At 53.2% G+C, this 27503-nt stretch overlaps 11 protein-coding genes across 14 annotated transcripts in view; 2 read left to right on the top strand and 9 right to left on the bottom strand.

Moving 5' to 3' along the window:
* Positions 1–27503, bottom strand: part of LOC140119790 (uncharacterized) — an 822703-nt gene that overhangs the window by 598203 nt on the left and 196997 nt on the right. The window lies entirely within an intron of this gene.
* LOC140116929 (histone H2A type 1-like) lies at positions 3505–3897 on the bottom strand. Its single transcript, XM_072133359.1, has one exon. It carries the CDS (start codon positions 3895–3897, stop codon positions 3505–3507), a length of 393 nt encoding a protein of 130 aa, XP_071989460.1.
* On the top strand, positions 4188–4618 carry LOC140119944 (histone H2B type 1-O). Its single transcript, XM_072139380.1, has one exon. It carries the CDS (start codon positions 4209–4211, stop codon positions 4587–4589), a length of 381 nt encoding a protein of 126 aa, XP_071995481.1. The 5' UTR covers positions 4188–4208; the 3' UTR covers positions 4590–4618.
* On the bottom strand, positions 5598–5909 carry LOC140116928 (histone H4). The gene has a single exon (XM_072133358.1). It carries the CDS (start codon positions 5907–5909, stop codon positions 5598–5600), a length of 312 nt encoding a protein of 103 aa, XP_071989459.1.
* LOC140116927 (histone H3) lies at positions 6787–7197 on the bottom strand. Its single transcript, XM_072133357.1, has one exon. The coding sequence runs from the start codon at positions 7195–7197 to the stop codon at positions 6787–6789; it is 411 nt and encodes a 136-aa protein (XP_071989458.1).
* LOC140119882 (histone H1A-like) lies at positions 7844–8515 on the bottom strand. The gene has a single exon (XM_072139314.1). It carries the CDS (start codon positions 8513–8515, stop codon positions 7844–7846), a length of 672 nt encoding a protein of 223 aa, XP_071995415.1.
* On the bottom strand, positions 16242–16634 carry LOC140116926 (histone H2A type 1-like). The gene has a single exon (XM_072133356.1). It carries the CDS (start codon positions 16632–16634, stop codon positions 16242–16244), a length of 393 nt encoding a protein of 130 aa, XP_071989457.1.
* LOC140119943 (histone H2B type 1-O) lies at positions 16926–17724 on the top strand. Its single transcript, XM_072139379.1, has one exon. It carries the CDS (start codon positions 16946–16948, stop codon positions 17324–17326), a length of 381 nt encoding a protein of 126 aa, XP_071995480.1. The 5' UTR covers positions 16926–16945; the 3' UTR covers positions 17327–17724.
* On the bottom strand, positions 18335–18646 carry LOC140116925 (histone H4). Its single transcript, XM_072133354.1, has one exon. The coding sequence runs from the start codon at positions 18644–18646 to the stop codon at positions 18335–18337; it is 312 nt and encodes a 103-aa protein (XP_071989455.1).
* Positions 19524–19934, bottom strand: LOC140116924 (histone H3). Its single transcript, XM_072133353.1, has one exon. The coding sequence runs from the start codon at positions 19932–19934 to the stop codon at positions 19524–19526; it is 411 nt and encodes a 136-aa protein (XP_071989454.1).
* On the bottom strand, positions 20581–21252 carry LOC140119881 (histone H1A-like). The gene has a single exon (XM_072139311.1). The coding sequence runs from the start codon at positions 21250–21252 to the stop codon at positions 20581–20583; it is 672 nt and encodes a 223-aa protein (XP_071995412.1).

Genomic DNA, 27503 nt, shown 5'->3' with positions numbered 1-27503 from the left:
GTTTTTAGCTGTTTACAAAACCATGTTCAGAAATACAATTCTATATATAATATGGGCTGAAAGTGCACACTCCCAGCTGCAATATGCGAGTTTCCACATCCAAATGGGAGAAAGGGTTTAGGAATCCTAGCTCTGTAATGCATAGCCTCCTCTTTGTCAAGGGACCAAAAGTAATTGGACAATGGACTCTAAGGGCTGCAATTAACTCTGAAGGCGTCTCCCCCGTTAACCTGTAATCAATGAAGTAGTTAAAGGGTCTGGGGTTGATTCCAGGTGGTTGGTTTTGCATTTGGAAGGCTGTTGCTGTGACCAGACAACATGCGGTCAAAGGAACTCTCAATTGAGGTGAAGCAGAACATCCTGAGGCGGGAAAAAAAGAAATAATCCATCAGAGAGATAGCAGACATGCTTGGAGCAGCAAACTCAACAGTCGGGTACATTCTGAGAAAAAAAGGAATTGGCTGGTGAGCTTGGGCCTGAGCGTCCACGGATGACAACAGTGGTGGATGATGGCCGCATACTTTCTCTGGTGAAGAAGAACCCGTTCACAACATCAACTGAAGTCCAGAACACTCTCAGTGAAGTCCAGAACACTCTCAGTGAAGTCCAGAACACTCTCAGTGAAGTCCAGAACACTCTCAGTGAAGTCCAGAACACTCTCAGTGAAGTAGCGGTATCTGTTTCTAAGTCAACAATAAAGAGAAGACTCCATGAAAGTAAATACAAAGGGTTCACATCTAGATACAAACCATTCATCAATTCCAAAAATAGACAGGCCAGAGTTAAATTTGCCGAAAAACACCTCAAGGAGCCAACTCAGTTCTGGAAAAGTATTCTATGGACAGATGAGACAAAGATCGACCTGTACCAGAATGATGGGAAGAAAAAAGTTTGGAGAAGAAAGGGAACGGCACATGATCCAAGGCACACCACATCCTCTGTAAAACCTGGTGGAGGCAACGTGATGGCGTGGGCATGCGTGGCTTTCAATGGCACTGGGTCACTTGTGTTTATTGATGACATAACAGCAGACAAGAGTAGCCGGATGAATTCTGAAGTGTACCGGGATATACTTTCAGCCCAGATTCAGCCAAATGCTGCAAAGTTGATCGGACGGCGCTTCATAGTACAGATGGACAATGACCCCAAGCATACAGCCAAAGCTACCCAGGAGTTCATGAGTGCAAAAAAATGGAACATTCCGCAATGGCCAAGTCAATCACCAGATCTTAACCCAATTGAGCATGCATTTCACCGGCTCAAATCCAGACTTAAGACGGAAAGACCCACAAACAAGCAAGACCTGAAGGCTGCGGCTGTAAAGGCCTGGCAAAGCATTAAGGAGGAGGAAACCCAGCGTTTGGTGATGTCCATGGGTTCCAGACTGAAGGCAGTGATTGCCTCCGAAGGATTCGCAACAAAATATTGAAAATAAAAATATTTTGTTTGGGTTATGTTTATTTGTCCAATTACTTTTGAGCTCCTAAAATGTGGAGTGTTTGTAAAGAAATGTGTACAATTCCTACATTTTCTATCAGATATTTTTGTTCAACCCTTCAAATTAAACGTTACAATCTGCACTTGAATTCTGTTGTAGAGGTTTCATTTCAAATCCCATGTGGTGGCATGCGGAGCCCAACTCGCCAAAATTGTGTCACTGTCCAAATATTTCTGGCCCTAACTGGTAGCTGCCTCTCTCAAAGTTTTATTTCAAAGCAACACATCCTCGGCTTCTTCGGACTGTAGTAAGAGTAAGATTGAGAAGGTACGGGCAGGTGCCGTTTATTGATGATGGTCTTCTTCTATTGGATTTGTGGTAGAACAGAGAGTTACTGCTTAAATTGCTGTGTTGGCACTTTGCAATAAATATGTGCGTGTTTGTTGTCATTTGGGCACTCGGTCTCGAAAAGGTTTGCCATCACTGCTATAGGCCAGTGATGGCGAACTTTTTAGCGGCCGAGTGCCCAAACTGCAACTCAAACCCCACTTATCTATCGTGAGGTGCCATCCAAAAATTAAAGCAGTAACTTATTGCTCCCTGTTCTTCATCAACTTTCAATCATATTGGCCTCCTGAGGACAGCAACACAGTAGAAAAAGCTGGAAAATTGTCATCATTTCAGCTTCTTTCCCGTGTCCCTCTGTACACAGAGAATAGTGGGGCCAGTAGGAGGTCCTCCAAAGAGAATTCGGCCCCGTCTACTCATTCTCCCTCTTCCTACTGTCCCTAGTAACGAAGTAAGTATCAAAATATGACTGAAAGCAGCATCTTTTAAGTTGCTTGGAACTGCAGGAAGATCCTTGTGTGCTGGGGCGATGGCCCAAGTGCCCACAGAAAGGGCACTGAGCGCCGCCTCTGGCACCCATGCCATAGGTTCGCCACCACTGCTATAGGCTATTGCAGCGTCGCTGTGACTTGCCTACTGTGGCGGCCGATGTGACTATATTGGCTAATGTGGGACACTGAGATTATTATGGCTACTGAGGGGGCGCTGTGCTTAATTTGGCTGACGGGCGGGACAGGCTTTTGGCTATTTTGTCTAATGTGGTAGAACGGATACCATTTTGGCTACAGTTGGGTCACTGACTACAGTATGACAATCTTGGCTACTCTGGGGTCACTGTGACCATAGGCTACTTGGGGGCAATATGGCTGCCGCGAGGTCAGGTGTTGTGACTATTTTTGGCTACGGTAGGATCTGGCACTGTAGTTATATTGGCCAATGTGGTAGCATCGTGAATCTTTTGAGTCCTCCTGTGAGGCAGGTGCTGGACTATATTTGCTAACGTGACTTTGCTTTTGTGGGGAAGGCACTGTGACCCGGGGCAATGGAAGCCGTGACCAACCTCCCAGCGCACTGTTTAGCCTGGCCAGACTCCTTTCCCCGTTCACTGCTAAATTGCTACCAAGACCGGGAGGCTGTCAATATAAGTAGTCGCCCCTCCTAGATCCCCCTCTCCTCCTAACTTCCAGGAAAGGCGCCACCTGGTGGACAATCCTGCAGGTCTAAGTTCTCCAGCAACTGAATTTCCCGCTCGTTCTCCCCTTGTGACGTCAGCGGCAGCCGGCTCTCCGGCAGCTTCACTGTACACACAGAGCCGTTAGTCTCCACGTAAGAAGCGGGCAGCAGCCGCAGCTCTGTCCCTGCCAGGAGCCCGAGTGTCCTCCATGCCTGCCCGCCCCATAGAGATGCCGTGCCCGTCCGGGAGAACGCAGCGACCTCCGATGACGGAGAGGCGGGGGTGCAGCCTGCAGGGCGAGCGGTCACATCCCCGGTGTATGTAGCCTGTAGCTACTAGTGACAGCGGCAGCAGAGGGATAGAGGCGGGGAGCGCAGACACATAGCGGTGCAGAGGAGAGTACAGGATCAGTACAGTATAGAGAGAGTGTGTGATGTACCGGGGAGACACCCGGGGCTGCCGCTCTGTCAGGAGGAGGTGGGTGGCTCTTAGAAGAGCCTTTGTGTGTAGTGGGGATCGGGTGCTGGAGCAGCGGCGGCGGCGCTCACTTGCTCTTGGCGGGCTTGCTGCTCTCGGTCTTCTTGGGCAGCAGCACGGCCTGGATGTTGGGCAGGACGCCTCCCTGGGCGATGGTGACTCCTCCCAGCAGCTTGTTGAGCTCCTCGTCGTTGCGCACGGCCAGCTGCAGGTGGCGGGGGATGATGCGGGTCTTCTTGTTGTCCCGGGCGGCGTTGCCGGCCAGCTCGAGGATCTCAGCGGTGAGGTACTCGAGCACGGCGGCCAGGTAGACGGGAGCGCCGGCCCCGACTCTCTCGGCGTAGTTGCCCTTGCGGAGGAGCCTGTGCACACGACCGACGGGGAACTGCAGGCCGGCCCGGGATGAGCGGGTCTTGGCCTTAGCGCGGACCTTTCCTCCTTGTTTGCCACGTCCAGACATGATGCTAGAGATTCAGTACGACTGATGCCGCTCAGCCGCCTCCTGCCGCCTCTTATACCTTCCCGCCTGCTCCTCACTCTCTGTCATTGGCCGGATTGAAATCCTACCAATAGAGGCGCGGCTCATAGACTCACCAACCAGCATTAGGAGGCGTGGTTCAGCAGTGAACACACAGAGCACATGACTCGTTCCTCCAATAGCAGGGCGAGCAGCCGGCGTCGCTCATTTACATAGCCCGGCTATAAATACCGCGGCGCGGGGAGGTGCGGGACATTGTTCTCCGTGTCTCGGATAATAGTAACCGCCGCATCATGCCTGATCCCGCCAAGTCCGCCCCAGCGCCCAAGAAGGGCTCCAAGAAAGCCGTCACCAAGGCCCAGAAGAAGGACGGCAAGAAGCGCAAGAGGTCCAGGAAGGAGAGTTACGCCATCTACGTCTACAAGGTGCTCAAGCAGGTGCACCCCGACACCGGCATCTCCTCCAAGGCCATGGGCATCATGAACTCCTTCGTCAACGACATCTTCGAGCGCATCGCAGGGGAAGCCTCCCGCCTGGCTCACTACAACAAGCGCTCCACCATCACCTCCCGGGAGATCCAGACCGCCGTCCGCCTGCTGCTGCCCGGAGAGCTGGCCAAGCACGCCGTGTCCGAGGGCACCAAGGCCGTCACCAAGTACACCAGCGCCAAGTAAGCGCCTGCCTGCCTACCCGGCACCTCAAACACCCCAAAGGCTCTTCTAAGAGCCACCCACCCTCTCCACAACAGAGCTCACCCTTCTATCTCACTCCATGTGGCCGTCACTCCTGCTCACCCCATCCCGGGTACATTCCGGGGGCCGGTGATACAGGGACATACGGGGCGGAATGTTCTAACTTTCCCCGAGTGCAATCATGTACACAGCGCCATAGTGATGACACCTAAGTGAATCTAAGCGACATTACATGGTTATTGGGACAAACATGAAGGATAAATAGCCGTGAAGGGGGGGCCTTAATGACAGGCAGGCGCGCGCCCGCTCGTCAGTGTTTGACTGACGACTTTAATTATTAGAGTAGATGCGGAGCCCTGTACAGGAAGCCACGAGTGACTGTGTGTCAGACGCTTCTTGCGGCCGTGCCCTATAACGCGTGACAAGGCTTACAACTCCGCAGATGCCCGGGCAGTGCATAGACACTCAATGTTGTGGCAGTCGCATCGCCATCGCGCTGCAACTCACAGGCTTCAGAAGCCATGGGCGGCAGCGCGGCGGGAAGATTGTGCAGCGCGGCTCCGTTGTGCGGGGGAGGGGAAATTGAGCGTGAAATTTAAATGCGACTCTGGCGCGCACAGCCACACCCGCGATATCTCCATCAGCCGCGCTCCAGCCCCCTCCTCCTCCGATCGGTGAGATGTTGTGCAGCAGCCGCGGCTTGTATGTATGTGACACTGCCCGGGCCCTTCTCTAATTAGCGTCCAGAATCCGCACTGCACCGGCTCGAGCCCCATCACCGGGGAGCACGACGATAAGTTATGTTCCTGTAGCGCCATCACTTTCCGCAGCGCCTTTTAAGTCACAGGAGACAACTGGAGGGAAAGTGATGAGTGACAGTACAGACAGTGGTATGAAACAAGCATCAGAGTGCGAGCTCTTCTCTAGGAGGAGGTGGGTGGCTCTGAAAAGAGCCTTTGGGTGTGAGATGGAGCCGGGTGGGTACGAGTCTTAACCTCCGAAGCCGTAGAGAGTGCGGCCCTGGCGCTTGAGCGCGTACACCACGTCCATGGCGGTGACGGTCTTCCTCTTGGCGTGCTCGGTGTAGGTGACAGCGTCGCGGATGACGTTCTCCAGGAACACCTTGAGGACGCCGCGGGTCTCCTCGTAGATGAGGCCGGAGATACGCTTGACGCCTCCTCTGCGAGCCAGGCGGCGGATGGCAGGCTTGGTGATTCCCTGGATGTTATCACGCAGCACCTTCCTGTGCCTCTTGGCGCCTCCTTTTCCGAGCCCCTTTCCTCCTTTGCCGCGTCCAGACATGTTCTTTGTTGTGTGTGAGACAACGAATGTGGACGGGGCTGCCGAGGTCTCCTTTATATACACAATGAGAGGACCAGATAGAGGACTACTGGTGATGACGAAGGGGCGTGTCCTTGGTCTCTCCTCCCCCTTACCACCTATTGGCTGAATAGTGAACGTGTTATAATTTTGAATTCCCCGCTCTTTCTACAATCCCTGCTTCATCGATGTGTGCAGGGCGGCCCCCAGCACAAAGACTCCCGGCCTCATGAGGGCGGCGGGCAATCCGAGGGGTGCAGTTCTAGCTGTACATAGAGATGATCTATAGAAAGGGCAGATCTAGATGTAAGTGGAGATGAAATATAGAAAGAGCAGATGTAGCTAGGACTGGAGTAGCCGAGGAGCGCAGCAGTGGCTGTAACTGAGGAGGCAGGGAACCCATAGAGCTCGCACTGTGACCAGAGGGGCAGAGCGGGGAGCGCAGCTGCGGGTGTGACCAGGGAGGCAGAACGGGGAGCTCGGCAGTGACTAGTTATTATATGTGAGGTTTAGGGTCTGTGCTGCGGCAGAACACGTTCTATACCGTTGTTATTAATTGTATAGCGCCATCATATTCCGTTGCGCTTTACAAACCGTAGGGGAAACAAGCCATTACATTAGCGAGATATATGTTATTGTGACGTCATGTCAGGAACGACGGGATTCAGAGATTCCTGTCACGGGGGGAGGGGACACCGCTGACAGCACTAGCAGCCGCGGCGTCTCCCTGCAGATGGGCATGAGGCCTGGGAGCGGCCACAGGGTACACTTGAGGTTATTGAGCTCGTCCTGTAGAGGATGTGGGTGGCTCTGAAAAGAGCCTTTGTGTTGTGTGGGACGGTACCCGCCCGGGGAGGACTTAGGCCCTCTCGCCGCGGATCCTGCGGGCCAGCTGGATGTCTTTGGGCATGATGGTGACTCTCTTGGCGTGGATGGCGCACAGGTTAGTGTCCTCGAAGAGGCCGACCAGATAGGCCTCGCTGGCCTCCTGCAGCGCCATGACGGCAGAGCTCTGGAAGCGCAGGTCGGTCTTGAAGTCCTGAGCGATCTCTCTGACCAGGCGCTGGAAGGGCAGCTTCCTGATGAGCAGCTCGGTGGACTTCTGGTAACGGCGGATCTCGCGGAGAGCCACGGTGCCGGGGCGGTAGCGGTGAGGCTTCTTGACTCCGCCGGTGGCGGGCGCGCTCTTCCTGGCGGCCTTGGTAGCCAGCTGCTTGCGGGGCGCTTTGCCTCCGGTGGACTTGCGGGCGGTCTGCTTGGTTCTGGCCATGGTTCTCTCTCACACACAGATAGCGGTGATATGTGGAAACGGGAACTGAGCGCAATATTTATGCTCCCGCACTCGTCCTCATTGGCTCAGGGATAGCCCGCCCCATCGATTCCATTGGCTTGTTTATAAGCCCGCCGAAACACAGGGAAAGACAGCGAGCAGCCATTGGCTAACAGCGGCCGATCGACGTAACTTCCGCTGATAACGTCCCCTCCTGCGTGGAAGTGTCAACCGCTGCCCCAATCACTGCAGAGCCCGGTGCCGCTCCTGTACCCCCCAGCACCCGTCCTCCTGTCATTGCTCCTGGCCCCCCCGCCTGTAATGAATGAGGAGGACGCGCGGGCACATAGATCCCCATCACCTCCCGCTCTCTACTCTGCGGCCCCGTCCCCCCTGTAGACGCTGTAAGCCCTCGTCCCCTCCCTGGATGCTCTGTCCCCCCATAGTGAGCGGACGACTCATGTGGAAGTCCGGCCACGTCCCCGGGAGTGTGACGCTGGTGGCGGCGGGGGGCTGGAGGGGTATGACCCGGCGGCTTATACTGTGCGGCGGGCTGTGGGTAAGAGCTCTGTCGGGGAGGAGGTGGTGGCTCTGAGAAGAGCCTTTGTGGGGGGGTTTATATGGAAGGGCACAGGGCGGCTCCCGCTTACTTCTTGGCCGCGGGCTTCTTGGCTTTAGTAGCGGCCTTCTTCTTAGCCGGGCTCTTGGCGGCAGCAGCTTTGGGCTTGGACGCCTTCTTAGCCGGGCTCTTGGTGACTTTCTTGGGCTTCGGGGCGGCCTTAGGCTTCTTGGCCGCTTTCTTGGGGCTCTTGGCCGCCGCTGCTGCAGGCTTCTTGGCCTTTTTGGGGCTCTTGGCGGCGCTGGGAGCCTTCTTGGGCTTCTTAGGAGACTTGGGCGCTTTCTTGGCGCTGGCGGCGGCCGGCTTCTTGGGCTTGGCCGCTGCGGGCTTCTTCTTGGCCGCCTTGTCCTTGGTGTCGAGCTGCTTCTTGTTGAGCTTGAAGGAGCCGGAGGCGCCGCTGCCTTTGACCTGGAGCAGGGTGCCCTTGGTGACCTGCGACTTGATGGCCAGCTTGAGGCGGCTGTTATTCTTGTCGACGTCGTAGCCGCCGGCAGCCAGGGCCTTCTTGAGGGCGGCCAGGGACACCCCGCTGCGCTCCTTGGAGGCGGACACGGCTTTGATGATGAGCTCGGAGACGCTGGGGCCGGAGGGCTTCTTGGCGCTCTTCTTGGCGGCAGCGGCCTTCTTGGGCTGCTTCTTGGCCTTGGCGGCCGGTTCGGCGGCAGGGGGAGCTGCGGCGGCGGGCGCGGTTTCTGCCATCTTCAGATATGAAGGGACTCGCACACAAAACTCTGCTGACAGTTCGTGAATCGCGAGCAGCGCGCTCTCCCGCCTCTTATATCTACAACGGCGGCGCTCTGATTGGCTGCCGAGTGGCATCGTCCTCCGCCCCTATTGGCTGACACTGAGCGCCGCTGCCGACTCCCTCCATCCGGGCCTGAGGGAAGCTCCGCTCTGCCCGTGTGCTTCCCTGCCCGGGAGAGCAGCCCCTTAGCGGACACCAGCGGACAGGCCCGCGCGCTCCCCCCCTGACTCCCCACTCCCCGACAACCTCTTTGACCGTGTGCAGCCGTCACTGGCGGAGGCGCGGGGCGGGAGCCGGCAGGGGGGCCCCGGGATCTCCGCCATGGTCCTCCCGATCCGCGCATCGCCGTGATTGTGCGGAGATAGCACTGGCGCGGGAGCTGCCGGCTTCTCCTCCCCGCACTTGTCACCGTCACTGGGATCTTCCCCACAGGATCTGCCGCGCACAAGTCTGATTGTCCCATCCGGGGAAGAGCTGGGGCTGCCGAGAGCGCGGGAGGGTAACACACAGGCGGCCCCGGCCTCCCCGTCCTGCCCTGTCCCTGGATAGGACATCCCGAGGAGCTGTCACCGGCCCCGGCCCCGTCCACAGGGACATCCAAGGAGGCCGCAGCCACAATGTATCATCATCCAGTGCCCCCTACATCTACACTATCATCATCCAGTGCCCCCTACGCCAATAATATCATCATCCAGTGCCCCATGCATCATCCCTATCACCATCCAGTGCCCCTTACAACAATACTATCACCATCCAGTGCCCCCTCCATCATCACTATCATCATCCAGTTCCCCCTGCATCATCGCTATCATCATCATCATCCAGTGCCCCCTGCATCATCACTATCATCATCCAGTTCCCCTGCATCATCACTATCATCATCCAGTGCCCCCTGCATCATCACTATCATCATCCAGTTCCCCTTACATCATCACTATCATCATCCAGTTCCCCTTACATCATCACTATCATCATCCAGTTCCCCTTACATCATCACTATCATCATCCAGTGCCCCCTACATCATCACTATCATCATCCAGTGCCCCCTGCATCATCACTATCATCATCCAGTGCCCCCTGCATCATCACTATCATCATCCAGTTCCCCTTACATCATCACTATCATCATCCAGTTCCCCTTACATCATCACTATCATCATCCAGTTCCCCTTACATCATCACTATCATCATCCAGTGCCCCCTGCATCATCACTATCATCATCCAGTTCCCCTTACATCATCACTATCATCATCCAGTGCCCCCTACATCATCACTATCATCATCCAGTGCCCCCTGCAATAACAGTATCATCATCCATTGCCCCCTGCACCAATACTATCATCATCCAGTGCCCCCTACATCAACACTATCATCATCCAGTGCCCCCTGCATCATCGCTATCATCATCATCATCCAGTGCCCCCTGCATCATCACTATCATCATCCAGTTCCCCTGCATCATCACTATCATCATCCAGTGCCCCCTGCATCATCACTATCATCATCCAGTTCCCCTTACATCATCACTATCATCATCCAGTTCCCCTTACATCATCACTATCATCATCCAGTGCCCCCTACATCATCACTATCATCATCCAGTGCCCCCTGCATCATCACTATCATCATCCAGTTCCCCTTACATCATCACTATCATCATCCAGTTCCCCTTACATCATCACTATCATCATCCAGTGCCCCCTGCATCATCACTATCATCATCCAGTTCCCCTTACATCATCACTATCATCATCCAGTGCCCCCTACATCATCACTATCATCATCCAGTGCCCCCTGCAATAACAGTATCATCATCCATTGCCCCCTGCACCAATACTATCATCATCCAGTGCCCCCTACATCATCACTATCATCATCCAGTGCCCCCTGCATCATCGCTATCATCATCATCATCCAGTGCCCCCTGCATCATCACTATCATCATCCAGTTCCCCTGCATCATCACTATCATCATCCAGTGCCCCCTGCATCATCACTATCATCATCCAGTTCCCCTTACATCATCACTATCATCATCCAGTTCCCCTTACATCATCACTATCATCATCCAGTGCCCCCTACATCATCACTATCATCATCCAGTGCCCCCTGCATCATCACTATCATCATCCAGTGCCCCCTGCATCATCACTATCATCATCCAGTTCCCCTTACATCATCACTATCATCATCCAGTTCCCCTTACATCATCACTATCATCATCCAGTTCCCCTTACATCATCACTATCATCATCCAGTGCCCCCTACATCATCACTATCATCATCCAGTGCCCCCTGCAATAACAGTATCATCATCCATTGCCCCCTGCACCAATACTATCATCATCCAGTGCCCCCTACATCAACACTATATTCATCCCTTGACCTCTGCAACAACACTATCATCATCTAGTGCCCCCTGTAATAACAATACAGTCATCCAGGACCCCCTACTGCAATGATGCCCCTTCAATAACTGTAGAATCGCCCAGTGTCCCCTACAATAACACTTCAAATATTGTGTGTGTGTGTGTGTTGTGTGTGTCGTGTGATGTGAGAGGTATTATAATAATAATAACAATTCTTTATTTATATAGCGCACACAGATTACGCAGCGCTGCACAAAGCATATCAAATTTTGGTCCCTGTCCCCAAGGGGCTCACAATCTAAACAACCTACCAGTATGTTTTGGAGTGTGGGGGGAAAGCCACGCAAACACAGAGAGAACATACAAACTCTTTGCAGATGTTGACCTGGGTGGGACTTGAACCCAGGACTCCAGTGCTGCAAGGCAGAAGTGCTACCCACTCAGCCACCATGCTGCTGTATGATATGTATATATTAACAGTCCGGTTGGCTGTGGTGTGAGGAGTAAGGCTCACGGGTGGACCGCTTCATCCTTACATCAACGTTATGGCTGGACCCTCTCTCCCACTGCCATAAATAACAGTATATTTGCAATATGTGGCAGCACAGTGCATTTCGTTATCCAGGTGGAGGCACAGTGTAGAGATCTTCTTCAAGGAGCCAATGTGACGTCTGGGGAAAAATTCTTCAGCAATAAGTCATGGAGGGGAAAGGTCACCACGGACCATGTTCTGAACCCAGAGGAGAAGACAAGTCACCTATGAAGTCCAACATTCTGCTTCTATCCGTGACAAATCAGTACTGCAGTCACAGACTAGCCGCCTAGATTGTGATACAACTCTGCTTATTTAGTGTAGTGTCAGTGAGCCAAGTCTACGGTCCTGACCTAGTGTGGAAACCCCGAGGTGGGGTTGACAAGTTGAGATAGAAAGTCTAGTTCGAGATGGAGTTCACTGTGAGGAAGACGCTGTGCTCCCGGGGGCTGCTTCCAGCAGGCGGAAGGCACTTTCAAGTTGGGCTTCTGTCTGACCTGTGACAATTTTGTTACTTTTACACATTAATACCCCCTTCTGCAAACGTCGTCGTCGACGGCGGCGGCAAAAGTAGGTGGGAAGTGAACTGGTCCATTGCACCCCCTGTGATGGGGAGGGTCAGTCAGGTTGTTGTTTTTTAGTTTGTTTGTTTTTTCTTGTCTCAGATAAAGTAAGGGTGATGGTACACAGTCCGTAAAATCTCCTATGAAGGAGATTGGAGGAGTCCATTTCTCCTTTCTCTGGGAGTGAGTTGAATGTGGTGGTGCTCCCGATCTGCGCCTGGCTGTGAATGTGCGGAGATGAAACTACTCGGGGAGCCGCCAGCCTCTCCTCCCCCGCCCCACCGGATCTGTGGCTGGGCGGTGGTCACTGTAATCCGTTATTAGGAATGTCGTCAGCATTTTGTAATCGTCGTGTTGGTGCTGACGCTTCCCAACCTGAGTCTGATTGGTGGACTTGGAACAGTTTTGCTCTCGCCTATAGCTTTTGATGTCAGTGGGCCTCATTTATCATAACGATCAGCAATCTAAGGGTGAGCTCTTACATTTGTTGTTGCAGCTACCGTGGAACACTGTGACTATTGTCTAATTTGAGGAACGGTGACTATAGGCCAGTGTTGGCGAACCTATGGCACGGGGCCCTCTTTGTGGGCACCCAGGCCACATGTCCCCAGCACTGAGTTCACCAGACATGACTTAAAGAATTCACCTGCAGGCACAGGCAATGTACCAGTTAGGGCCAGCAATATTTGGACAGTGACACAAGTTTTGTTGTTTTTAGCTGTTTACAAAACCATGTTCAGAAATACAATTCTATATATAATATGGGCTGAAAGTGCACACTCCCAGCTGCAATATGCGAGTTTCCACATCCAAATGGGAGAAAGGGTTTAGGAATCCTAGCTCTGTAATGCATAGCCTCCTCTTTGTCAAGGGACCAAAAGTAATTGGACAATGGACTCTAAGGGCTGCAATTAACTCTGAAGGCGTCTCCCCCGTTAACCTGTAATCAATGAAGTAGTTAAAGGGTCTGGGGTTGATTCCAGGTGGTTGGTTTTGCATTTGGAAGGCTGTTGCTGTGACCAGACAACATGCGGTCAAAGGAACTCTCAATTGAGGTGAAGCAGAACATCCTGAGGCGGGAAAAAAAGAAATAATCCATCAGAGAGATAGCAGACATGCTTGGAGCAGCAAACTCAACAGTCGGGTACATTCTGAGAAAAAAAGGAATTGGCTGGTGAGCTTGGGCCTGAGCGTCCACGGATGACAACAGTGGTGGATGATGGCCGCATACTTTCTCTGGTGAAGAAGAACCCGTTCACAACATCAACTGAAGTCCAGAACACTCTCAGTGAAGTCCAGAACACTCTCAGTGAAGTCCAGAACACTCTCAGTGAAGTCCAGAACACTCTCAGTGAAGTCCAGAACACTCTCAGTGAAGTAGCGGTATCTGTTTCTAAGTCAACAATAAAGAGAAGACTCCATGAAAGTAAATACAAAGGGTTCACATCTAGATACAAACCATTCATCAATTCCAAAAATAGACAGGCCAGAGTTAAATTTGCCGAAAAACACCTCAAGGAGCCAACTCAGTTCTGGAAAAGTATTCTATGGACAGATGAGACAAAGATCGACCTGTACCAGAATGATGGGAAGAAAAAAGTTTGGAGAAGAAAGGGAACGGCACATGATCCAAGGCACACCACATCCTCTGTAAAACCTGGTGGAGGCAACGTGATGGCGTGGGCATGCGTGGCTTTCAATGGCACTGGGTCACTTGTGTTTATTGATGACATAACAGCAGACAAGAGTAGCCGGATGAATTCTGAAGTGTACCGGGATATACTTTCAGCCCAGATTCAGCCAAATGCTGCAAAGTTGATCGGACGGCGCTTCATAGTACAGATGGACAATGACCCCAAGCATACAGCCAAAGCTACCCAGGAGTTCATGAGTGCAAAAAAATGGAACATTCCGCAATGGCCAAGTCAATCACCAGATCTTAACCCAATTGAGCATGCATTTCACCGGCTCAAATCCAGACTTAAGACGGAAAGACCCACAAACAAGCAAGACCTGAAGGCTGCGGCTGTAAAGGCCTGGCAAAGCATTAAGGAGGAGGAAACCCAGCGTTTGGTGATGTCCATGGGTTCCAGACTGAAGGCAGTGATTGCCTCCGAAGGATTCGCAACAAAATATTGAAAATAAAAATATTTTGTTTGGGTTATGTTTATTTGTCCAATTACTTTTGAGCTCCTAAAATGTGGAGTGTTTGTAAAGAAATGTGTACAATTCCTACATTTTCTATCAGATATTTTTGTTCAACCCTTCAAATTAAACGTTACAATCTGCACTTGAATTCTGTTGTAGAGGTTTCATTTCAAATCCCATGTGGTGGCATGCGGAGCCCAACTCGCCAAAATTGTGTCACTGTCCAAATATTTCTGGCCCTAACTGGTAGCTGCCTCTCTCAAAGTTTTATTTCAAAGCAACACATCCTCGGCTTCTTCGGACTGTAGTAAGAGTAAGATTGAGAAGGTACGGGCAGGTGCCGTTTATTGATGATGGTCTTCTTCTATTGGATTTGTGGTAGAACAGAGAGTTACTGCTTAAATTGCTGTGTTGGCACTTTGCAATAAATATGTGCGTGTTTGTTGTCATTTGGGCACTCGGTCTCGAAAAGGTTTGCCATCACTGCTATAGGCCAGTGATGGCGAACTTTTTAGCGGCCGAGTGCCCAAACTGCAACTCAAACCCCACTTATCTATCGTGAGGTGCCATCCAAAAATTAAAGCAGTAACTTATTGCTCCCTGTTCTTCATCAACTTTCAATCATATTGGCCTCCTGAGGACAGCAACACAGTAGAAAAAGCTGGAAAATTGTCATCATTTCAGCTTCTTTCCCGTGTCCCTCTGTACACAGAGAATAGTGGGGCCAGTAGGAGGTCCTCCAAAGAGAATTCGGCCCCGTCTACTCATTCTCCCTCTTCCTACTGTCCCTAGTAACGAAGTAAGTATCAAAATATGACTCAAAGCAGCATCTTTTAAGTTGCTTGGAACTGCAGGAAGATCCTTGTGTGCTGGGGCGATGGCCCAAGTGCCCACAGAAAGGGCACTGAGCGCCGCCTCTGGCACCCATGCCATAGGTTCGCCACCACTGCTATAGGCTATTGCAGCGTCGCTGTGACTTGCCTACTGTGGCGGCCGATGTGACTATATTGGCTAATGTGGGACACTGAGATTATTATGGCTACTGAGGGGGCGCTGTGCTTAATTTGGCTGACGGGCGGGACAGGCTTTTGGCTATTTTGTCTAATGTGGTAGAACGGATACCATTTTGGCTACAGTTGGGTCACTGACTACAGTATGACAATCTTGGCTACTCTGGGGTCACTGTGACCATAGGCTACTTGGGGGCAATATGGCTGCCGCGAGGTCAGGTGTTGTGACTATTTTTGGCTACGGTAGGATCTGGCACTGTAGTTATATTGGCCAATGTGGTAGCATCGTGAATCTTTTGAGTCCTCCTGTGAGGCAGGTGCTGGACTATATTTGCTAACGTGACTTTGCTTTTGTGGGGAAGGCACTGTGACCCGGGGCAATGGAAGCCGTGACCAACCTCCCAGCGCACTGTTTAGCCTGGCCAGACTCCTTTCCCCGTTCACTGCTAAATTGCTACCAAGACCGGGAGGCTGTCAATATAAGTAGTCGCCCCTCCTAGATCCCCCTCTCCTCCTAACTTCCAGGAAAGGCGCCACCTGGTGGACAATCCTGCAGGTCTAAGTTCTCCAGCAACTGAATTTCCCGCTCGTTCTCCCCTTGTGACGTCAGCGGCAGCCGGCTCTCCGGCAGCTTCACTGTACACACAGAGCCGTTAGTCTCCACGTAAGAAGCGGGCAGCAGCCGCAGCTCTGTCCCTGCCAGGAGCCCGAGTGTCCTCCATGCCTGCCCGCCCCATAGAGATGCCGTGCCCGTCCGGGAGAACGCAGCGACCTCCGATGACGGAGAGGCGGGGGTGCAGCCTGCAGGGCGAGCGGTCACATCCCCGGTGTATGTAGCCTGTAGCTACTAGTGACAGCGGCAGCAGAGGGATAGAGGCGGGGAGCGCAGACACATAGCGGTGCAGAGGAGAGTACAGGATCAGTACAGTATAGAGAGAGTGTGTGATGTACCGGGGAGACACCCGGGGCTGCCGCTCTGTCAGGAGGAGGTGGGTGGCTCTTAGAAGAGCCTTTGTGTGTAGTGGGGATCGGGTGCTGGAGCAGCGGCGGCGGCGCTCACTTGCTCTTGGCGGGCTTGCTGCTCTCGGTCTTCTTGGGCAGCAGCACGGCCTGGATGTTGGGCAGGACGCCTCCCTGGGCGATGGTGACTCCTCCCAGCAGCTTGTTGAGCTCCTCGTCGTTGCGCACGGCCAGCTGCAGGTGGCGGGGGATGATGCGGGTCTTCTTGTTGTCCCGGGCGGCGTTGCCGGCCAGCTCGAGGATCTCAGCGGTGAGGTACTCGAGCACGGCGGCCAGGTAGACGGGAGCGCCGGCCCCGACTCTCTCGGCGTAGTTGCCCTTGCGGAGGAGCCTGTGCACACGACCGACGGGGAACTGCAGGCCGGCCCGGGATGAGCGGGTCTTGGCCTTAGCGCGGACCTTTCCTCCTTGTTTGCCACGTCCAGACATGATGCTAGAGATTCAGTACGACTGATGCCGCTCAGCCGCCTCCTGCCGCCTCTTATACCTTCCCGCCTGCTCCTCACTCTCTGTCATTGGCCGGATTGAAATCCTACCAATAGAGGCGCGGCTCATAGACTCACCAACCAGCATTAGGAGGCGTGGTTCAGCAGTGAACACACAGAGCACATGACTCGTTCCTCCAATAGCAGGGCGAGCAGCCGGCGTCGCTCATTTACATAGCCCGGCTATAAATACCGCGGCGCGGGGAGGTGCGGGACATTGTTCTCCGTGTCTCGGATAATAGTAACCGCCGCATCATGCCTGATCCCGCCAAGTCCGCCCCAGCGCCCAAGAAGGGCTCCAAGAAAGCCGTCACCAAGGCCCAGAAGAAGGACGGCAAGAAGCGCAAGAGGTCCAGGAAGGAGAGTTACGCCATCTACGTCTACAAGGTGCTCAAGCAGGTGCACCCCGACACCGGCATCTCCTCCAAGGCCATGGGCATCATGAACTCCTTCGTCAACGACATCTTCGAGCGCATCGCAGGGGAAGCCTCCCGCCTGGCTCACTACAACAAGCGCTCCACCATCACCTCCCGGGAGATCCAGACCGCCGTCCGCCTGCTGCTGCCCGGAGAGCTGGCCAAGCACGCCGTGTCCGAGGGCACCAAGGCCGTCACCAAGTACACCAGCGCCAAGTAAGCGCCTGCCTGCCTACCCGGCACCTCAAACACCCCAAAGGCTCTTCTAAGAGCCACCCACCCTCTCCACAACAGAGCTCACCCTTCTATCTCACTCCATGTGACCGTCACTCCTGCTCACCCCATCCCGGGTACATTCCGGGGGCCGGTGATACAGGGACATACGGGGCGGAATGTTCTAACTTTCCCCGAGTGCAATCATGTACACAGCGCCATAGTGATGACACCTAAGTGAATCTAAGCGACATTACATGGTTATTGGGACAAACATGAAGGATAAATAGCCGTGAAGGGGGGGCCTTAATGACAGGCAGGCGCGCGCCCGCTCGTCAGTGTTTGACTGACGACTTTAATTATTAGAGTAGATGCGGAGCCCTGTACAGGAAGCCACGAGTGACTGTGTGTCAGACGCTTCTTGCGGCCGTGCCCTATAACGCGTGACAAGGCTTACAACTCCGCAGATGCCCGGGCAGTGCATAGACACTCAATGTTGTGGCAGTCGCATCGCCATCGCGCTGCAACTCACAGGCTTCAGAAGCCATGGGCGGCAGCGCGGCGGGAAGATTGTGCAGCGCGGCTCCGTTGTGCGGGGGAGGGGAAATTGAGCGTGAAATTTAAATGCGACTCTGGCGCGCACAGCCACACCCGCGATATCTCCATCAGCCGCGCTCCAGCCCCCTCCTCCTCCGATCGGTGAGATGTTGTGCAGCAGCCGCGGCTTGTATGTATGTGACACTGCCCGGGCCCTTCTCTAATTAGCGTCCAGAATCCGCACTGCACCGGCTCGAGCCCCATCACCGGGGAGCACGACGATAAGTTATGTTCCTGTAGCGCCATCACTTTCCGCAGCGCCTTTTAAGTCACAGGAGACAACTGGAGGGAAAGTGATGAGTGACAGTACAGACAGTGGTATGAAACAAGCATCAGAGTGCGAGCTCTTCTCTAGGAGGAGGTGGGTGGCTCTGAAAAGAGCCTTTGGGTGTGAGATGGAGCCGGGTGGGTACGAGTCTTAACCTCCGAAGCCGTAGAGAGTGCGGCCCTGGCGCTTGAGCGCGTACACCACGTCCATGGCGGTGACGGTCTTCCTCTTGGCGTGCTCGGTGTAGGTGACAGCGTCGCGGATGACGTTCTCCAGGAACACCTTGAGGACGCCGCGGGTCTCCTCGTAGATGAGGCCGGAGATACGCTTGACGCCTCCTCTGCGAGCCAGGCGGCGGATGGCAGGCTTGGTGATTCCCTGGATGTTATCACGCAGCACCTTCCTGTGCCTCTTGGCGCCTCCTTTTCCGAGCCCCTTTCCTCCTTTGCCGCGTCCAGACATGTTCTTTGTTGTGTGTGAGACAACGAATGTGGACGGGGCTGCCGAGGTCTCCTTTATATACACAATGAGAGGACCAGATAGAGGACTACTGGTGATGACGAAGGGGCGTGTCCTTGGTCTCTCCTCCCCCTTACCACCTATTGGCTGAATAGTGAACGTGTTATAATTTTGAATTCCCCGCTCTTTCTACAATCCCTGCTTCATCGATGTGTGCAGGGCGGCCCCCAGCACAAAGACTCCCGGCCTCATGAGGGCGGCGGGCAATCCGAGGGGTGCAGTTCTAGCTGTACATAGAGATGATCTATAGAAAGGGCAGATCTAGATGTAAGTGGAGATGAAATATAGAAAGAGCAGATGTAGCTAGGACTGGAGTAGCCGAGGAGCGCAGCAGTGGCTGTAACTGAGGAGGCAGGGAACCCATAGAGCTCGCACTGTGACCAGAGGGGCAGAGCGGGGAGCGCAGCTGCGGGTGTGACCAGGGAGGCAGAACGGGGAGCTCGGCAGTGACTAGTTATTATATGTGAGGTTTAGGGTCTGTGCTGCGGCAGAACACGTTCTATACCGTTGTTATTAATTGTATAGCGCCATCATATTCCGTTGCGCTTTACAAACCGTAGGGGAAACAAGCCATTACATTAGCGAGATATATGTTATTGTGACGTCATGTCAGGAACGACGGGATTCAGAGATTCCTGTCACGGGGGGAGGGGACACCGCTGACAGCACTAGCAGCCGCGGCGTCTCCCTGCAGATGGGCATGAGGCCTGGGAGCGGCCACAGGGTACACTTGAGGTTATTGAGCTCGTCCTGTAGAGGATGTGGGTGGCTCTGAAAAGAGCCTTTGTGTTGTGTGGGACGGTACCCGCCCGGGGAGGACTTAGGCCCTCTCGCCGCGGATCCTGCGGGCCAGCTGGATGTCTTTGGGCATGATGGTGACTCTCTTGGCGTGGATGGCGCACAGGTTAGTGTCCTCGAAGAGGCCGACCAGATAGGCCTCGCTGGCCTCCTGCAGCGCCATGACGGCAGAGCTCTGGAAGCGCAGGTCGGTCTTGAAGTCCTGAGCGATCTCTCTGACCAGGCGCTGGAAGGGCAGCTTCCTGATGAGCAGCTCGGTGGACTTCTGGTAACGGCGGATCTCGCGGAGAGCCACGGTGCCGGGGCGGTAGCGGTGAGGCTTCTTGACTCCGCCGGTGGCGGGCGCGCTCTTCCTGGCGGCCTTGGTAGCCAGCTGCTTGCGGGGCGCTTTGCCTCCGGTGGACTTGCGGGCGGTCTGCTTGGTTCTGGCCATGGTTCTCTCTCACACACAGATAGCGGTGATATGTGGAAACGGGAACTGAGCGCAATATTTATGCTCCCGCACTCGTCCTCATTGGCTCAGGGATAGCCCGCCCCATCGATTCCATTGGCTTGTTTATAAGCCCGCCGAAACACAGGGAAAGACAGCGAGCAGCCATTGGCTAACAGCGGCCGATCGACGTAACTTCCGCTGATAACGTCCCCTCCTGCGTGGAAGTGTCAACCGCTGCCCCAATCACTGCAGAGCCCGGTGCCGCTCCTGTACCCCCCAGCACCCGTCCTCCTGTCATTGCTCCTGGCCCCCCCGCCTGTAATGAATGAGGAGGACGCGCGGGCACATAGATCCCCATCACCTCCCGCTCTCTACTCTGCGGCCCCGTCCCCCCTGTAGACGCTGTAAGCCCTCGTCCCCTCCCTGGATGCTCTGTCCCCCCATAGTGAGCGGACGACTCATGTGGAAGTCCGGCCACGTCCCCGGGAGTGTGACGCTGGTGGCGGCGGGGGGCTGGAGGGGTATGACCCGGCGGCTTATACTGTGCGGCGGGCTGTGGGTAAGAGCTCTGTCGGGGAGGAGGTGGTGGCTCTGAGAAGAGCCTTTGTGGGGGGGTTTATATGGAAGGGCACAGGGCGGCTCCCGCTTACTTCTTGGCCGCGGGCTTCTTGGCTTTAGTAGCGGCCTTCTTCTTAGCCGGGCTCTTGGCGGCAGCAGCTTTGGGCTTGGACGCCTTCTTAGCCGGGCTCTTGGTGACTTTCTTGGGCTTCGGGGCGGCCTTAGGCTTCTTGGCCGCTTTCTTGGGGCTCTTGGCCGCCGCTGCTGCAGGCTTCTTGGCCTTTTTGGGGCTCTTGGCGGCGCTGGGAGCCTTCTTGGGCTTCTTAGGAGACTTGGGCGCTTTCTTGGCGCTGGCGGCGGCCGGCTTCTTGGGCTTGGCCGCTGCGGGCTTCTTCTTGGCCGCCTTGTCCTTGGTGTCGAGCTGCTTCTTGTTGAGCTTGAAGGAGCCGGAGGCGCCGCTGCCTTTGACCTGGAGCAGGGTGCCCTTGGTGACCTGCGACTTGATGGCCAGCTTGAGGCGGCTGTTATTCTTGTCGACGTCGTAGCCGCCGGCAGCCAGGGCCTTCTTGAGGGCGGCCAGGGACACCCCGCTGCGCTCCTTGGAGGCGGACACGGCTTTGATGATGAGCTCGGAGACGCTGGGGCCGGAGGGCTTCTTGGCGCTCTTCTTGGCGGCAGCGGCCTTCTTGGGCTGCTTCTTGGCCTTGGCGGCCGGTTCGGCGGCAGGGGGAGCTGCGGCGGCGGGCGCGGTTTCTGCCATCTTCAGATATGAAGGGACTCGCACACAAAACTCTGCTGACAGTTCGTGAATCGCGAGCAGCGCGCTCTCCCGCCTCTTATATCTACAACGGCGGCGCTCTGATTGGCTGCCGAGTGGCATCGTCCTCCGCCCCTATTGGCTGACACTGAGCGCCGCTGCCGACTCCCTCCATCCGGGCCTGAGGGAAGCTCCGCTCTGCCCGTGTGCTTCCCTGCCCGGGAGAGCAGCCCCTTAGCGGACACCAGCGGACAGGCCCGCGCGCTCCCCCCCTGACTCCCCACTCCCCGACAACCTCTTTGACCGTGTGCAGCCGTCACTGGCGGAGGCGCGGGGCGGGAGCCGGCAGGGGGGCCCCGGGATCTCCGCCATGGTCCTCCCGATCCGCGCATCGCCGTGATTGTGCGGAGATAGCACTGGCGCGGGAGCTGCCGGCTTCTCCTCCCCGCACTTGTCACCGTCACTGGGATCTTCCCCACAGGATCTGCCGCGCACAAGTCTGATTGTCCCATCCGGGGAAGAGCTGGGGCTGCCGAGAGCGCGGGAGGGTAACACACAGGCGGCCCCGGCCTCCCCGTCCTGCCCTGTCCCTGGATAGGACATCCCGAGGAGCTGTCACCGGCCCCGGCCCCGTCCACAGGGACATCCAAGGAGGCCGCAGCCACAATGTATCATCATCCAGTGCCCCCTACATCTACACTATCATCATCCAGTGCCCCCTACGCCAATAATATCATCATCCAGTGCCCCATGCATCATCCCTATCACCATCCAGTGCCCCTTACAACAATACTATCACCATCCAGTGCCCCCTCCATCATCACTATCATCATCCAGTTCCCCCTGCATCATCGCTATCATCATCATCATCCAGTGCCCCCTGCATCATCACTATCATCATCCAGTTCCCCTGCATCATCACTATCATCATCCAGTGCCCCCTGCATCATCACTATCATCATCCAGTTCCCCTTACATCATCACTATCATCATCCAGTTCCCCTTACATCATCACTATCATCATCCAGTTCCCCTTACATCATCACTATCATCATCCAGTGCCCCCTACATCATCACTATCATCATCCAGTGCCCCCTGCATCATCACTATCATCATCCAGTGCCCCCTGCATCATCACTATCATCATCCAGTTCCCCTTACATCATCACTATCATCATCCAGTTCCCCTTACATCATCACTATCATCATCCAGTTCCCCTTACATCATCACTATCATCATCCAGTGCCCCCTGCATCATCACTATCATCATCCAGTTCCCCTTACATCATCACTATCATCATCCAGTGCCCCCTACATCATCACTATCATCATCCAGTGCCCCCTGCATCATCGCTATCATCATCATCATCCAGTGCCCCCTGCATCATCACTATCATCATCCAGTTCCCCTGCATCATCACTATCATCATCCAGTGCCCCCTGCATCATCACTATCATCATCCAGTTCCCCTTACATCATCACTATCATCATCCAGTTCCCCTTACATCATCACTATCATCATCCAGTGCCCCCTACATCATCACTATCATCATCCAGTGCCCCCTGCATCATCACTATCATCATCCAGTGCCCCCTGCATCATCACTATCATCATCCAGTTCCCCTTACATCATCACTATCATCATCCAGTTCCCCTTACATCATCACTATCATCATCCAGTTCCCCTTACATCATCACTATCATCATCCAGTGCCCCCTACATCATCACTATCATCATCCAGTGCCCCCTGCAATAACAGTATCATCATCCATTGCCCCCTGCACCAATACTATCATCATCCAGTGCCCCCTACATCAACACTATATTCATCCCTTGACCTCTGCAACAACACTATCATCATCTAGTGCCCCCTGTAATAACAATACAGTCATCCAGGACCCCCTACTGCAATGATGCCCCTTCAATAACTGTAGAATCGCCCAGTGTCCCCTACAATAACACTTCAAATATTGTGTGTGTGTGTGTGTTGTGTGTGTCGTGTGATGTGAGAGGTATTATAATAATAATAACAATTCTTTATTTATATAGCGCACACAGATTACGCAGCGCTGCACAAAGCATATCAAATTTTGGTCCCTGTCCCCAAGGGGCTCACAATCTAAACAACCTACCAGTATGTTTTGGAGTGTGGGGGGAAAGCCACGCAAACACAGAGAGAACATACAAACTCTTTGCAGATGTTGACCTGGGTGGGACTTGAACCCAGGACTCCAGTGCTGCAAGGCAGAAGTGCTACCCACTCAGCCACCATGCTGCTGTATGATATGTATATATTAACAGTCCGGTTGGCTGTGGTGTGAGGAGTAAGGCTCACGGGTGGACCGCTTCATCCTTACATCAACGTTATGGCTGGACCCTCTCTCCCACTGCCATAAATAACAGTATATTTGCAATATGTGGCAGCACAGTGCATTTCGTTATCCAGGTGGAGGCACAGTGTAGAGATCTTCTTCAAGGAGCCAATGTGACGTCTGGGGAAAAATTCTTCAGCAATAAGTCATGGAGGGGAAAGGTCACCACGGACCATGTTCTGAACCCAGAGGAGAAGACAAGTCACCTATGAAGTCCAACATTCTGCTTCTATCCGTGACAAATCAGTACTGCAGTCACAGACTAGCCGCCTAGATTGTGATACAACTCTGCTTATTTAGTGTAGTGTCAGTGAGCCAAGTCTACGGTCCTGACCTAGTGTGGAAACCCCGAGGTGGGGTTGACAAGTTGAGATAGAAAGTCTAGTTCGAGATGGAGTTCACTGTGAGGAAGACGCTGTGCTCCCGGGGGCTGCTTCCAGCAGGCGGAAGGCACTTTCAAGTTGGGCTTCTGTCTGACCTGTGACAATTTTGTTACTTTTACACATTAATACCCCCTTCTGCAAACGTCGTCGTCGACGGCGGCGGCAAAAGTAGGTGGGAAGTGAACTGGTCCATTGCACCCCCTGTGATGGGGAGGGTCAGTCAGGTTGTTGTTTTTTAGTTTGTTTGTTTTTTCTTGTCTCAGATAAAGTAAGGGTGATGGTACACAGTCCGTAAAATCTCCTATGAAGGAGATTGGAGGAGTCCATTTCTCCTTTCTCTGGGAGTGAGTTGAATGTGGTGGTGCTCCCGATCTGCGCCTGGCTGTGAATGTGCGGAGATGAAACTACTCGGGGAGCCGCCAGCCTCTCCTCCCCCGCCCCACCGGATCTGTGGCTGGGCGGTGGTCACTGTAATCCGTTATTAGGAATGTCGTCAGCATTTTGTAATCGTCGTGTTGGTGCTGACGCTTCCCAACCTGAGTCTGATTGGTGGACTTGGAACAGTTTTGCTCTCGCCTATAGCTTTTGATGTCAGTGGGCCTCATTTATCATAACGATCAGCAATCTAAGGGTGAGCTCTTACATTTGTTGTTGCAGCTACCGTGGAACACTGTGACTATTGTCTAATTTGAGGAACGGTGACTATAGGCCAGTGTTGGCGAACCTATGGCACGGGGCCCTCTTTGTGGGCACCCAGGCCACATGTCCCCAGCACTGAGTTCACCAGACATGACTTAAAGAATTCACCTGCAGGCACAGGCAATGTACCAGTTAGGGCCAGCAATATTTGGACAGTGACACAAGTTTTGTTGTTTTTAGCTGTTTACAAAACCATGTTCAGAAATACAATTCTATATATAATATGGGCTGAAAGTGCACACTCCCAGCTGCAATATGCGAGTTTCCACATCCAAATGGGAGAAAGGGTTTAGGAATCCTAGCTCTGTAATGCATAGCCTCCTCTTTGTCAAGGGACCAAAAGTAATTGGACAATGGACTCTAAGGGCTGCAATTAACTCTGAAGGCGTCTCCCCCGTTAACCTGTAATCAATGAAGTAGTTAAAGGGTCTGGGGTTGATTCCAGGTGGTTGGTTTTGCATTTGGAAGGCTGTTGCTGTGACCAGACAACATGCGGTCAAAGGAACTCTCAATTGAGGTGAAGCAGAACATCCTGAGGCGGGAAAAAAAGAAATAATCCATCAGAGAGATAGCAGACATGCTTGGAGCAGCAAACTCAACAGTCGGGTACATTCTGAGAAAAAAAGGAATTGGCTGGTGAGCTTGGGCCTGAGCGTCCACGGATGACAACAGTGGTGGATGATGGCCGCATACTTTCTCTGGTGAAGAAGAACCCGTTCACAACATCAACTGAAGTCCAGAACACTCTCAGTGAAGTCCAGAACACTCTCAGTGAAGTCCAGAACACTCTCAGTGAAGTCCAGAACACTCTCAGTGAAGTCCAGAACACTCTCAGTGAAGTAGCGGTATCTGTTTCTAAGTCAACAATAAAGAGAAGACTCCATGAAAGTAAATACAAAGGGTTCACATCTAGATACAAACCATTCATCAATTCCAAAAATAGACAGGCCAGAGTTAAATTTGCCGAAAAACACCTCAAGGAGCCAACTCAGTTCTGGAAAAGTATTCTATGGACAGATGAGACAAAGATCGACCTGTACCAGAATGATGGGAAGAAAAAAGTTTGGAGAAGAAAGGGAACGGCACATGATCCAAGGCACACCACATCCTCTGTAAAACCTGGTGGAGGCAACGTGATGGCGTGGGCATGCGTGGCTTTCAATGGCACTGGGTCACTTGTGTTTATTGATGACATAACAGCAGACAAGAGTAGCCGGATGAATTCTGAAGTGTACCGGGATATACTTTCAGCCCAGATTCAGCCAAATGCTGCAAAGTTGATCGGACGGCGCTTCATAGTACAGATGGACAATGACCCCAAGCATACAGCCAAAGCTACCCAGGAGTTCATGAGTGCAAAAAAATGGAACATTCCGCAATGGCCAAGTCAATCACCAGATCTTAACCCAATTGAGCATGCATTTCACCGGCTCAAATCCAGACTTAAGACGGAAAGACCCACAAACAAGCAAGACCTGAAGGCTGCGGCTGTAAAGGCCTGGCAAAGCATTAAGGAGGAGGAAACCCAGCGTTTGGTGATGTCCATGGGTTCCAGACTGAAGGCAGTGATTGCCTCCAAAGGATTCGCAACAAAATATTGAAAATAAAAATATTTTGTTTGGGTTATGTTTATTTGTCCAATTACTTTTGAGCTCCTAAAATGTGGAGTGTTTGTAAAGAAATGTGTACAATTCCTACATTTTCTATCAGATATTTTTGTTCAACCCTTCAAATTAAACGTTACAATCTGCACTTGAATTCTGTTGTAGAGGTTTCATTTCAAATCCCATGTGGTGGCATGCGGAGCCCAACTCGCCAAAATTGTGTCACTGTCCAAATATTTCTGGCCCTAACTGGTAGCTGCCTCTCTCAAAGTTTTATTTCAAAGCAACACATCCTCGGCTTCTTCGGACTGTAGTAAGAGTAAGAGTGAGAAGGTACGGGCAGGTGCCGTTTATTGATGATGGTCTTCTTCTATTGGATTTGTGGTAGAACAGAGAGTTACTGCTTAAATTGCTGTGTTGGCACTTTGCAATAAATATGTGCGTGTTTGTTGTCATTTGGGCACTCGGTCTCGAAAAGGTTTGCCATCACTGCTATAGGCCAGTGATGGCGAACTTTTTAGCGGCCGAGTGCCCAAACTGCAACTCAAACCCCACTTATCTATCGTGAGGTGCCATCCAAAAATTAAAGCAGTAACTTATTGCTCCCTGTTCTTCATCAACTTTCAATCATATTGGCCTCCTGAGGACAGCAACACAGTAGAAAAAGCTGGAAAATTGTCATCATTTCAGCTTCTTTCCCGTGTCCCTCTGTACACAGAGAATAGTGGGGCCAGTAGGAGGTCCTCCAAAGAGAATTCGGCCCCGTCTACTCATTCTCCCTCTTCCTACTGTCCCTAGTAACGAAGTAAGTATCAAAATATGACTGAAAGCAGCATCTTTTAAGTTGCTTGGAACTGCAGGAAGATCCTTGTGTGCTGGGGCGATGGCCCAAGTGCCCACAGAAAGGGCACTGAGCGCCGCCTCTGGCACCCATGCCATAGGTTCGCCACCACTGCTATAGGCTATTGCAGCGTCGCTGTGACTTGCCTACTGTGGCGGCCGATGTGACTATATTGGCTAATGTGGGACACTGAGATTATTATGGCTACTGAGGGGGCGCTGTGCTTAATTTGGCTGACGGGCGGGACAGGCTTTTGGCTATTTTGTCTAATGTGGTAGAACGGATACCATTTTGGCTACAGTTGGGTCACTGACTACAGTATGACAATCTTGGCTACTCTGGGGTCACTG

This window comes from Engystomops pustulosus, chromosome 2, assembly GCF_040894005.1.
Source record: "Engystomops pustulosus chromosome 2, aEngPut4.maternal, whole genome shotgun sequence".
NCBI classification, from domain to species: domain Eukaryota; kingdom Metazoa; phylum Chordata; class Amphibia; order Anura; family Leptodactylidae; genus Engystomops; species Engystomops pustulosus.
Note: the sequence above shows the minus strand (reverse complement) of the source record. Positions and strands in the feature narration are given on the sequence as shown.